Source organism: Danaus plexippus, chromosome 19 (genome assembly GCF_018135715.1).
Source record: "Danaus plexippus chromosome 19, MEX_DaPlex, whole genome shotgun sequence".
NCBI classification, from domain to species: Eukaryota; Metazoa; Arthropoda; class Insecta; order Lepidoptera; family Nymphalidae; genus Danaus; species Danaus plexippus.
The window spans coordinates 5,504,883-5,517,889 of NC_083549.1; the positions used below are offsets into that span (position 1 = coordinate 5,504,883).

General features: G+C 30.9%; 3 protein-coding genes across 5 annotated transcripts; 2 read left to right on the plus strand and 1 right to left on the minus strand.

Moving 5' to 3' along the window:
• Positions 1 to 198: 198 nt before the first annotated feature.
• LOC116767950 (ubiquilin-1) lies at positions 199 to 6,636 on the plus strand. Its single transcript, XM_032658545.2, is given in 12 exon segments — positions 199 to 373; positions 496 to 682; positions 861 to 958; positions 1,561 to 1,704; positions 2,418 to 2,556; positions 2,658 to 2,765; positions 3,437 to 3,661; positions 3,664 to 3,689; positions 3,813 to 3,926; positions 4,230 to 4,412; positions 4,989 to 5,121; positions 5,442 to 6,636. Coding segments are annotated over 12 exon segments (1,536 nt in total). The 5' UTR covers positions 199 to 271; the 3' UTR covers positions 5,519 to 6,636.
• A 561-nt stretch (positions 6,637 to 7,197) lies between these two features.
• LOC133319363 (GPI mannosyltransferase 2-like) lies at positions 7,198 to 9,988 on the plus strand. The gene is made up of 2 exons (XM_061523444.1): positions 7,198 to 7,529; positions 7,603 to 9,988. Exon 2 carries the CDS (start codon positions 7,609 to 7,611, stop codon positions 9,208 to 9,210), a length of 1,602 nt encoding a protein of 533 aa, XP_061379428.1. The 5' UTR covers positions 7,198 to 7,529; positions 7,603 to 7,608; the 3' UTR covers positions 9,211 to 9,988.
• A 118-nt stretch (positions 9,989 to 10,106) lies between these two features.
• LOC116767953 (methyl-CpG-binding domain protein 2) lies at positions 10,107 to 12,931 on the minus strand. Of its 3 annotated transcripts, none has more exons than XM_032658550.2 (5): positions 12,710 to 12,931; positions 12,108 to 12,263; positions 11,215 to 11,380; positions 10,966 to 11,110; positions 10,107 to 10,822 (listed from the first exon to the last, which is right to left on the minus strand). In XM_032658550.2, the coding sequence occupies exons 1-5, from the start codon at positions 12,829 to 12,831 to the stop codon at positions 10,656 to 10,658; spliced, it is 756 nt and encodes a 251-aa protein (XP_032514441.1). In that variant the 5' UTR covers positions 12,832 to 12,931; the 3' UTR covers positions 10,107 to 10,655. The 3 variants fall into 3 exon arrangements, with proteins under 3 accessions (XP_032514441.1, XP_032514439.1, XP_032514440.1); XM_032658548.2 differs by having other exon boundaries at positions 12,108 to 12,255; positions 12,710 to 12,846; XM_032658549.2 differs by lacking the exon at positions 12,108 to 12,263.
• Positions 12,932 to 13,007: the final 76 nt, after the last annotated feature.

The window sequence follows — 13,007 nt, forward strand, 5'->3', positions numbered from 1 at the left end:
TTAATATTTCACATAAATAGCTGACAATATTTAAATATAAATAAATGGTTTATTTATATTTTATAAGTTTTAAAAGTTCTATTTAATTTAAAGTTTAGTAAAGAAAATCATAAAAAATATACCATAAGAAAAACTCATTAAACAGTTACAAACAACGAAACGCTATTTACACTTTAAAATATTATCTGTTGTAAATGCCCTAGTCGTCAAATTCTAGTGCTGCACAAAATTGCTATTCCGCCAAAGTACAGAGTCATCTAGAATTGATAAAATGGCAGAAGGCCAGGAGGAACCTAAAAAGATTACAATTACTGTAAAAACACCAAAAGAAAAGCAGCAAGTTGAAATCGAAGAAGATGCAGATATCAAAAAAGTGAGTACAGCGTCGCTAGGTTTCTTTTTCATGGCGTAATAACATAGATATTGCATACGCAATCAGTGATGACATTCCTGTAATCATTCGGCAAGAAATTAAATTCATTTGTACGCTTTCAGCTCAAAGAAGTGTTGTCCCCTAAATTTAACGCGGAGCCCGAACAGCTATGTTTAATTTTTGCCGGAAAAATTATGAACGATTCAGATACTATGAAGCAACATAACATCAAAGATGGGTTGACAGTTCATCTTGTTATCAAGACTCCTCCAAGACCTGAACCGGAAGGTGGAACACGGCGCCCTCCAGGTTAATAAATTACGTGTTATTAGGGTAGACATTTTTAATTAGTTAATACATTTATTGACAGTTGATTTGTGTCGAAATTGTTGATTAGATTATCGGAATAATTGTGATTTTATATGAGTGAAACATTTTGATTGTTTTTTAAAAATGTCTCTAGTTGATGAAATGTGTTTGTTTTTAGCTGATATTGGTGCTACACCTTTTGGACTGAACTCTCTTGGGGGTCTAGCAGGCTTAGAAAGCCTTGGTCTAGGCCAAAGCACTTTTATGGACCTGCAAGTAAGAATACTTAATTATCATGTATTTAACTATAGGTGTGCATTAATGCAAGTTCAACATAAATAATTGTTGTCATATACTTTGATAAAATGATAATTTAATGCTACCAGTTTGTTATTATGACATATTAATTTAAACTATGCTTTATCACCTTTCTTTAAATTATTTATTTAATAATTTTTTTATTAAATATAGCTTCAAAAATAAAAATTTTCTGCCAATATATATGTGAAAAGAATATTTTATTATTTCTTCTTTAGATTTTGTCAATTTCTAAGCATAAATTACATTTCCAAGATAAAAGATAACAATGTGGTATACTTTTATAACATTTAATAGTCAAAACTGTTGACATTTTAAAAATGTTTTGTAAATTATATAAAATACATAGCACTCCTTCTATTGAATACAACCTCAATACATAATTAAGAAATTTTAAATGTAAATAAATTATTACCCCATTTGTTATTTATAAAATCAACTTCTTTCTGAAATGAAGAAATAATCAGTAGTATTTAACATTTTTATGTAATATATGTGAGTGTTCTATTTCCATTGAGATCAATGATATTATGCTCAGTAACTGTCAATTTCTTTTGTAGGCTCGTATGCAACAAGAGCTTTTGTCGAACCCTGATATGTTACGACAAGTGCTGGATAACCCACTCGTTCAGCAAATGATGAACGATCCTGAGAATATGCGAACCCTTATTACATCCAACCCGCAGATGCAAGATTTGATGGCTGTAAGTTGCTATATGAATTACACTTTCATCTAATATTAAAATAGTTAAGCATATCTCACTAGTAAAAGATTTATTTATATAAATGAAACATACTATATTGCTGTTTATTGAAGAACTTACTTATAGTATTTTATAACATTTTAAAAATTACGTGGAAGTCCATTTTGGATATAATTATTAACCAGTACATTCATATTTCTATTGCTTTTAAAATTGTTTTAAACCCCCAACACAAAATGAGGGTTATAAGGTTATTGTTGATATCTCAATGTGTCTGTATTTGTCTGTGACATCATAGCTCTCAAACAGATAGGAAAACTTCTGGGGTTTTTGATGTCATTTAAAAGCCAGTTCGCCTGTGGTGGTTTTAGCTATGTTGGGTTATGGTATATATTTCAGTGTAAGAGCATCAGCTCTTTTACTAAAGGTTATAAGGAATTTTTACCTTATCATAATTTAATTAAGTGCTTCAAGAATGCCAGTATTATCGTTAAATTACAATCAATGTGTTGGGTTTTTTAAATTTAATTACAAGTAAGTGACATGATATTAAATGCAGTTATAGATTCAAATTATACATTTTTTTTCTTTAATAATCAGCTTACATTGGAAGTGTTGACAAAATGTTAAACTATTTTGGACATTATTAGAATCATTTCATTATAAAATTCTATTTTTACTGAGTTGTTAAATGCTCTTATCTCTATTAACAGAGGAACCCTGAAATTAGTCATATGTTGAACAACCCTGAACTGTTACGACAAACAATGGAATTGGCACGCAATCCTGCCATGCTTCAAGAGTTGATGAGGTCCCATGACCGAGCTTTGTCCAACTTGGAGAGTATACCTGGTGAATATTTCTCTTTATACTAAGTCACATCACTATAATTATATTTTAGCCTAGAGTCAACATATAAGATATTAATAATATACATATATATTTATTTTTAGGTGGTTACAATGCTTTGCAGCGAATGTATCGAGACATCCAAGAACCAATGTTGAATGTAGCCAGTAGCATGGCTGGAAATCCATTCTCTGGACTAGTAGACAATTCAGGTATATTAAGTTCTCATCCACAATGTTCATTTATAATTACACTATAGAATTTATTTGTAAACAATTCATAAGCATTAATTAAAAAAATAAAAACACTTTCTGAAGATAACTTCTGTTACACAAACATCGTTTTTTTTTTTTAAAGGCACTTCCAGTTTGAAGAAATAGTCTTTCAATACAACTGGACACATGTGATTCAAATAATATACATTTTAACTTTAAATTATAAACTGAATTTGACCTTGAAAACTTAAAAATAATCAATATAAAAAAATCAATTCATAGCTACTGAATGTTTACTATATCCTTAAGGCCATTGAGGCTTAAATCTAGGAGTCATAAATAAAACACTGTTATATGTTTAATAATCTATTTCCAAATTTTCAACCTTCATTTTCGTCAGATTATCAAATTACACAATATTATTTACCTTTCAATAATTCTACTATTTCTATGGTTACTCAGTATTCAAAAATTATGTACTCATATCAAAAATATTACTTTTATACTATATTGTTATACAAATTTTGAATGGCATAGTACTTGAGTGTATTATAAAAAATATAGTTGTAAGTTTTTCATAACATTAGGAGAATTAATTGAAAAATTATCATGTATATGACACATATATGTATATGATTATAGCTATACTTGACATACTTTTTTGACAGATGGCACCAATCCCCAACAGGGGGCAGAGAACCGTCAGCCCCTTCCAAACCCTTGGCAGCGTGGAGGTTCTAATGCATCTAGCACACCAAACACGGGCCCAGGCCTTATCAATACACCTGGCATGCAGTCATTGCTACAACAGATGTCTGAAAATCCTCGTCTTGTACAATCAATGCTATCAGCACCATACACTAATAGTATGCTACAAGCTCTCGCTGCCGACCCGAGATGGCATCTCAACTTATTAACCAGGTATTTTGGTGTACAAAATCAACTATGTATATATATTTCTTTACATTATAAAATAAAACCCAATAATTTTCAGTGTTTTAATGGTGGCTGGTGTTAGTTTAAATTGACTCTATTTGTTTTTAGAATCCCATGTTTGCCAATAATCCACAACTGCAAGAACAGATTCGTACTATGATGCCACAAATGCTAGCCCAGCTGCAGAATCCAGAAATGCAACAGATGATGTCTAATCCACAGGTATAAAGGAAAACACAACATTATCTTTGAACTCCAACTCGGAAGACATTACAATATATACCCTAATTCTAAACTAGTAGAACTTCATTTTAGGTATTTGTATCTTTCCAAATTGTTAAAGGATTATTGTGAAAATAAAAACTGTAAACTATACTCACAACACTGTGTGTATTGTCAAATAACTACTATATTTTGCTTTATAATCAAAATATTAGTAATAGGAATGCAACATAAAATCAATTTGCAATCAATATGAAATATTGTAAAGCAACCCAATAAATGTTAATACATCTCTCATTTCAGGCGCTGAATGCCCTACTTCAGATCCAGCAGGGTATGGAACAATTGCGAGCGGCGGCACCAAGTCTTGTCAATAACATGGGCTTCGGAGCAGCCGCTGCCACTGCCGCCCCACCCCCACCTCCCACTACTAACACACCGCCAGCACAAGCGAGACAACAACAGAACTCTGAGCTGTTCACACAGGTAAAATATTAGCCTCAAAAATATTTAAAGCCAATCATTTATACCTATACAATGTTAGATAACGAGAAGAATGTAAATTACTGACTAACCTTACTTGGGTGGGACCAGAGTGTAAATGGGAAAATAAGTTCAGTATGTTCCTAAAGAAATACATTAAAGGAGATTGTACAATACCATTTGGTCTAATTTCTTTATATGTTCCTTCTTATTCGTAAACTAATGTTTATAACCGAATTATATGACTGTTGTGGTTTACTGCACTTTTTTTGTTCCAAATTTTGATTTTATTGTTCTAAACCCAAATGATAAATTTGATAATATTTTTAAGTGTCCTCTGTCCATCTAACAGCAGGTTGTATCTCATGAACTTTGATAAGCCGTTGACATTTTCATATATTTTGTATTTATGGTACTCTTTCACCAAAAATATTGTTTCCTTTACAGCAGCTATACATTTTTATAGATAAGGGCATGGAACCGTGCATAGCCGAATCAGACTCACGTTTAGTCGTTTGTTTCCAACATTTTTAAAAACTACGTCAACACGTTGTTATAGTCGAATACTGGTAATTTCAGTTCATGCAAAGAATGGTATCGGCGATGGCCAACAACCAGACCAACACTCAGCAACCCCCGGAACAACGCTACTCACAACAGCTAGAGCAACTTGCAGCCATGGGTTTCCTCAACAGGGAGGCTAATTTACAAGGTAGCCATTCTTTGGGCATGTTCACAAGTTGAACTTAATAATGTCACAGATATTACATATATGTCATTAAATCACTTCATTTATAAGAAAAAACTTATGTCCTAGGAAAAGCGTAGGTACATGACATTCTAATTTACAGTTGATTTTTATTTCTTGTCTTGAATCATAGCTTTCAGACATCAATCAATGACTGTTGAGAGTGGTCAATGTTTACATTATAGATACAGAATCATAGCAATATCTAGCGGAAAATATTTGTCCTGCTTTACCTTATAATTCACATTATCAGAGATATAAAAAAAATATATGATTTGTTACAGCACTGATCGCAACATTTGGTGACGTGAACGCGGCAGTTGAAAGGCTACTGGCTCTGGGTCAACTGTCCATGAGCTAACACACTCGCTGTAGAGTCAGACTCGCTTGTACCACATTCTGAACAGGACACTGTTACTATTAAGTTATTATAAAATATATGTTTATTATTTTACTAAAAGTATACTATATATTCTCAATTACTATTTATACTTGACCCGTTTTTTTTCTGTTTGATGGTGTGGTGCAAGTAGATCTAGAATTATACAAGCATTATTTAAATTGACAGAAACATCATCATATAAGGTATTATTGAAATTAAACTATCAAAATATCTGACTTTATTGGATGGTTTCTTAAATTTATTCATTCCTTCTTATTTTAGGTAATAAATTTTTTTTTTTTTTCACATACAAATAAACCAAACCTGAATATTTGACTAAGGTATTTTGTAAACACTGTCTTAGTTTTTATATTTAATAAATATATTTTATTCGATAACTGTTATACTTTCTCACAATGCTATTAATATTTACATGTTTTAATTCCCGTAAAGTAAGGTAAATGATGTAGGTTTATGTAAATAGTTTTGCTTTAAAAACTAGTAAAGACACACCAGGCAATAAATTCGAAGCTATAGATGTGCTATTTTGTGTACAGTCACCTTTTATTTTTGATTGTTATTATTTAATATGCCTAATAGCTACGGTAGTTTGTAATACAAATGTATAAAAGATTACAGAGCGACATTGAAATAACGAGTCTTTCAGTGAGAGACTAAAGAGTTATTTATTTGAAATTTTCTTTATATATCATACTTAGTAAAAAGTATCCCTGAATTTAAATTGCTTTTTGTTTCTAATGTCATGTAAGTTATGTATTTTAATTCGTGTTACTTTGGTCTTTGGTTGCATTAAAATGTGGGGTAAATAATAAAGTTGTTTGAAGGGAGATTGATTGGTGTTTGATGACTGTACAGTTTATTTCTAAATTTCCTTGTGGTGGTAGAACCAATATATAAAGCTCTGCGCTTTATTTTATCTGATGTGTAGCAAATTACTTTTTAAGTTGTAAAAAAATAAACAAAACAGACACTGTTGCTCAGTTTTGTTAAGGAATACGTTAAATTTTCAAGAATTATATAGAATAATATTAATACAAAAATACTAATTATGTATCATTAAAGTTTGAAAACGCTTAGGTGTTGTTTTATTTGATGTTCCACACCTATTTGTCTACAGGCTGTTATTACCATCGACGATACTGAGGGTTGGGTTTGTACGTCGAAAGTAGTACGTAGTACGTCGAAAGTTTGTAATAAGTACCATTGAATACTTAAAACAAGCTAATAAAGGCGTCGAGTAGGAATTTTAAGTTCAGTTTCATAAAATAGTTGCTTTTCAAAACAATTGGAGATATAAATTGTACGGCGCTAAATAGAAAGGAGAAGCGGCATAAACGGGGAAGACCTGAGAAACATGTCAATATATATATAAATATATATATATTGAGATTTGTTCGTCTTCAAATATCTAGAATGTGTCAAATGACTAATACGTCTGGATTCATTTTTTACCGCTCATGCATAGGGTGCGATACATAGCTAAAAGTTACCTAACATGAAGGCGAGCCGTGAGGAGTAAGAAGACGACAAGTATAAACTTACGGACTGATTTTGATGTGTATTTTATTTTTAGCTTGATATCTACCATTTCAAAAATAGCTATTTTATAAAATCGATGTGGCGTCATAGTCTAATAATGATTTCTTAATAATTTAAAATAAGATATTTTTTTTTGTGACAAATCTGATCTATGAAGATGTAGTCAATAAAATAGTAAATAGGTATACATAGACTATTGTACAAGACGCAAGTCCGTCGGTCGGCATAATGACATCTGACAATATGACTAGGGTTATGTATCTGATTTAATTGTTTAAAATAAAATATTTATTAAATAAAATGTGAAGAAGTGTTCTAAGAATGTATTAGTATTAATACTAGTTATTTTATTTTTTAACTGTCTATCACAGATGTCACAAGTTGTTTTTGAATGAAGTAGATATTTAAATTATTGATAAACTATAATTTGGTAAGTATACCAGTAATTATATATTCAGTCATTTATTATTAAGCCCTTCTGAAAGATCTTTTACTTTTTTCAGTGAATCATGTATTCTCCGCGACAAAAAATTATGTGGTTTGCATTCAGTTCAAGAGTGTTTATTTTGTTAATTCAAATGGTATCAAATATTCTTATTCCTGACCATGATGCAAAGGTTTTCATCAGTCCTGAAGACCCGGCCTTACGTTCGAGTAAAGCTGATAATATTGTTCAACTATTTGTAGGAGGTATGAAAAGATGGGATGCGCAGTACTTCATACATATTGCCCAGTATGGATACACTTATGAAAATTGTTTGGCATTCTTTCCCATGTTTCCTTTAATTGTAAGGTATGTCGGTTACATACTAAGTAGTGTTTTGGGATCTGTAATAAACTTTCACAGTACTCTGTTAATATCTTCCACTATAATAAATATATTAATATTTATGAAATCTGCTGATATCTTACATAAATTGAGTATTAGAGTACTTAGAAGTGAAAGTAGGGCATATAAATCTGTAATACTTTATTGTGTAAATCCAGCGAGTATATTTTTCTCAGCACCATATTCAGAATCATTGTTTGCATTGATGTCTTTTTATACTATGTTTAAATGCACTGAAAATGAGACCCTACGTTTCGCTAATATAGACATATTGAGTGCTCTACCAGCTGGGTTCTCTATGATAACTCGATCGAATGGTGTTATTAATTTAGGATTTATTTTCTATGCTAGTTTTAAGAATGTGATAGAAAGGACATTACCAGAAATTGCGTACAAATATAGAACTTTGAAACATAGGATAATAATTCCAGTTTTATTGCTACCAATTTTTACATCTACTGTGGCACTTTTCTTAACTGTGATAGTAGCAATTTTCCCATTTGTTTTAGTACAAACTTACAATTATTTTAAGTTTTGTGTTCCCAATGATCACAATCTACCTGAATTTTTAACTATTACAGAATATTTACTTCCTGGGACTGCAGCAAGTCCTTGGTGTAATAATTCATTGCCACTTTCATACTCATACATACAAAGACATTATTGGGGTGTAGGTCCATTTGAATACTATAAGCTAAAACAAATTCCAAATTTTATGCTCGCTTTACCAATTCTGGTCTTAATACTTTATAACTGCTTATCTTATTTAAAAAACAACATGAGACTACTTTTAAGACTTGGTTTGAAAGAAAATATATTCAATTTTATATATTCCAGTAAAATGGGCAACAGGCAAAAGCAATATTCCAAAACATTTGGGGCCAATGATCCTGTTTTCTTTGTATATGTAGTACATGTGCTATTTTTGTCGTTCTTTTGTTTAGTGTTTGTCCACATCCAGGTGACAACTAGGCTTCTGGCTTCTGCCAGTCCAGTTTTGTATTGGATTTGTTCAAGCAAGATTAATGTCGGTCCTACACCAACATCAGACCAAAATACTATAAATGAACATTTCCGTCGTTTGGGTATCGGTAAGAGGATACCGTCGCACCATTTATCAATAGCAAATTTGGAGGGTGTTGATAATATGTATAGCAAGTGGAAAACTTTCATTGTGTCTAGAAAGATGCCAGATTTCCAATCCCAGTTCATCCAATGTTATTTTCTCGGTTATCTTGTTATTGGGACTGTATTGTTTTCCAATTTCTATCCCTGGACTTGATAAAATATTTCAACTGTTACTTATCAAATTGTTTCAAATATTTCAGGATAGATAATACATATCACTTAACTATATCATACCAAACCTAGCACAATTTTGAACCATTGACATATCATACCACAACATACTTTTTAAACTAAGTCCAGGGCCAATGTGTTCTTAATTTTAGCGTTATAAATTAATAAAGCCTTTTATAAATAATCATCGCATGGGGCCTTTTGGGAACTAGTCCATTATATATTTTAAAAATTAGAATTAATTGCTAGATAGAATTGTAGGTAGTGAGAAAATAAGCTTTACTATTTGAAGTTAAATTTGATCATAGTGACAAAGTTATTTCTAGTCATATTTATATCACAAAATTGTAATTGCATTTAAATTTATTTTAAGAATCGAACCACGTAGTTTAGTATGAACCAAGTAATATGGTGGTGAGAGTGAAGAATTGGATTTTTCTGATGTTAATGTAAGTGAATACAGTTTACAATTAGTATACATAGGAAAAATATTATTATTAGAATTTTTCGAAATATAAATATGAGAAATGTGTGGCTTGGTTTTAATAGAGCTTAAATTTTTCATCTATAAAGTTGTCGTTTTAGTGTCAACACGCTTGTTTGTTGATCTGTTAATAAAACATTTAAATGGTGTATTTGTCAACATATTTTCTTATTTGTATGGTTGTGAATACTTCTTCTTAAATAGACTCACAATCACAAAATATAGTATTTTAAATAATAGCTTCCAATGAATTTCTGCAATAAAGTTTTTAATATTATTATTTTTTTATTTTCATTAACCTTATGTCCAACTTCGTTGTAAAATTATCCAATACATTTAGAAATTCACATTCCACATATATTTTGTAAAAATTAATTTCTCCATTGAAACAAAAGTTACAGAAAATACGAATTAATTCTTTATTGAATACGAAATGATAATTTTTTCTTAGTACTAATATTTCCATAGCAAGAACATTATGGGGATATTCAAGTGCTTGGTGATGGTAAAATACATTTACTCTGTACCCCAATACTGATGATTAGTTAGATTTTAGATCGTCTCTTATGTAAACCAAATAGTACTAAATATTATTTTAATTATGATCACTTTCAATGCTAACCTGATTTAAAATTTGTAGCTAAATTTTACATTACCTTGATATCTTATATTATCTTAACAACAAATACATGATAATACAAATGACCATTGGATAATGGGTTTAAAATTACAAATAAGTTAATTGTATTATAATTCTAATCATTAAAATCTATTATGAAATAACTTATTGTAATTTTCAGTTTAATAGTTTGAGTTTAGTTGGTGCTATCGACGACACATTCAGATATGGAAGGTCTCGGTGAATCTGCTGTTGAGTCGGGCAGCATGTGCTCGGGATCTGTTTGGTCGGCGGCGAAGAGTTGGTCTCCGTCGCCGACGTGTTCCTATGCGGTGGCCAAGGCTTCCTGCAGTCTCAGCCGAGCCCTCTCCACTCTCTCCTCCTGGCGACGCAGATCATCCTTCGTTATAGTCACAGCCGCTATCAACGGCTGCTCTGGATTTAAAAAAACCCCTGGATTCTCCATGATAGTTTGTTTGGATCCCGTTTGTCCTACAAATATGAGTAAAATACTTTTTTAAAAATTTTACACATACTTATATTATAAAAATCATTTTTATGAAAGTTTCTTAGTTGGTCAGATTGTAGTATCTTACTGTTCGTTTATAATTTTGTAATTTGTACACGAGTTGTACCTGTAATTGGTTGAGATGACACATGTAAGGCTGTAGCGAGTGATTGTATTGTTGTTGCATCTGATGTGTACGGGCCTAAGGGTTTTATGTACTTTGGCAGTGAGGTGGTTCCTATTACACCATTGGCATCACATGCAGTTAAGCCCTGAGAAAATTTTGAAACATTTAAATAGCTATCTGTTCCAACTACTAACAGCATAACAGGAAATTAAGTTCATACATTTTGAATGATAAAAGAATGTAACTTACTTCGAGACGTTTTTCCCAGAATAATTGCTTCGGTTTTTCTTGTGTTCCTTGTTTCAGATCAGTCTTGACTTTGCTCTCCTGTGTTTTGTAGACAGTTACTGGTTGTTTAAATATAGATGCTGTCTGTCTTATAGGAGGCACAAGTGAGGCATCTGAACGAAAACCCCTAAAAATTAAATTTGTTCATTTGCATTTTTATTACCAAACATTTTTACACATATATCAGGAAACAAAGCACTTGTTGTGAGGCTGTAATTGGGGTTAAAGAGGCAATTTCAATTATCTTAAATTCATTTATATATAAACTGAAAAAAAATAATTAAAAATATGTTATTTAAAAAAAATATATATCACCATAAAAAACAATGACTTCTACAAATAAAAATGTCACTCAAACAACACAGAAAACTAAAATAAAATATGTTACATGCAACATTAGTCATGCATTATGAGAACTATGCTGTTATATACAAAACATTACGGTTGAATATGTTACACATATTTTATGATAAGTGTGGAGTAATAAACAGTAATCCTCAGATTCATAGCTATAAACTGAGGAGGGAACATGGTTAATACAACATTACACAAAAAAAACACCTAACAATATTATATATCTAGAATTATATCCAACTTTTTAGTGTTATAAGCAGATAATAATGTGTAGTTTTTAGTATTAAAGGCAATAATAATAGAAGGCACATTAAAAAGTTGATATTATTTATTACTTAGGTATATATATACCATTGAGATATATATATTGGTGATTTTTTTTAATAATTTCTCATAATCTTGCTTAAGCTGTGGGATATAGAGCATGTACATGTAACACAAAGCAGAACTGCACTAATGAACACAACACAAGTGATAGAAGTTATGACGCTAATGTAAACCTGTTGTATTCATACTGCGCCCGAGCTTGCTTCTTGACCTTGCATAGGAGCATTGTGTTTAGTTGACCTTGTTGATAGTCAAAATATGACAAGTTCACACTATCACCAAGATAACGTACTAGCTCGGATTTACTGCGACACTTTTTACCTGTTGGACTATAGAAAAGTCATTGTCACCAAAGACCGGCCAGCTACCGACAGCTGTTGAAGTTAGTCGGGTTAAAACTTATTAGCAATTGATTTTTTGGTGCCCATGTAAATAACTGAATGGCAACTATTTAGAACTTTATGTAAGAAACATTTATTATTGGATCTAGATTTAACCTGGAAATAATTATAACGACTTTAGGAGTACCTTTCAGTTATTTTACTATTGAGAATTATTCGATAGACATTTCTATCCTCCAATGACCCAATGTTCTTAGGATGATTGATTATTTTTTAAGTAACATCCTGTTTAATTATTACGCTGTTGGTTCGGTAATGTAATGTTAAAACAAAATTGTTTTGAAAATAATAGGAAGTAGTTAGTAACCTCTTTTTTTGTGAAAACATGATTGTACCAAAAATATTTACGTTAAAATTTTGTAAGATAATTGTACCTATAGTAATAAACATCAACTTTTCCAGCCGAAAGCCCGGTTTTTCTCACAACTTCTTCTCTTTGCCAACCTTTAGGCAAAGCATCACAATCAGATTTTTTCTTTTCTATTGAAATATTCATATCAGTTACGTCGTACCAATTAATACTCTGTTTAATTTTATTTTTGATAAATGACACGTATCTTTGTAAGATGTTTGGTTTACAGTTCAAATTATAAATTATAGACAAAATACAAACGCAATATATTGTTTATGTTCACATAATATATAATTTACCCCCTAATGCTTAATATTTTT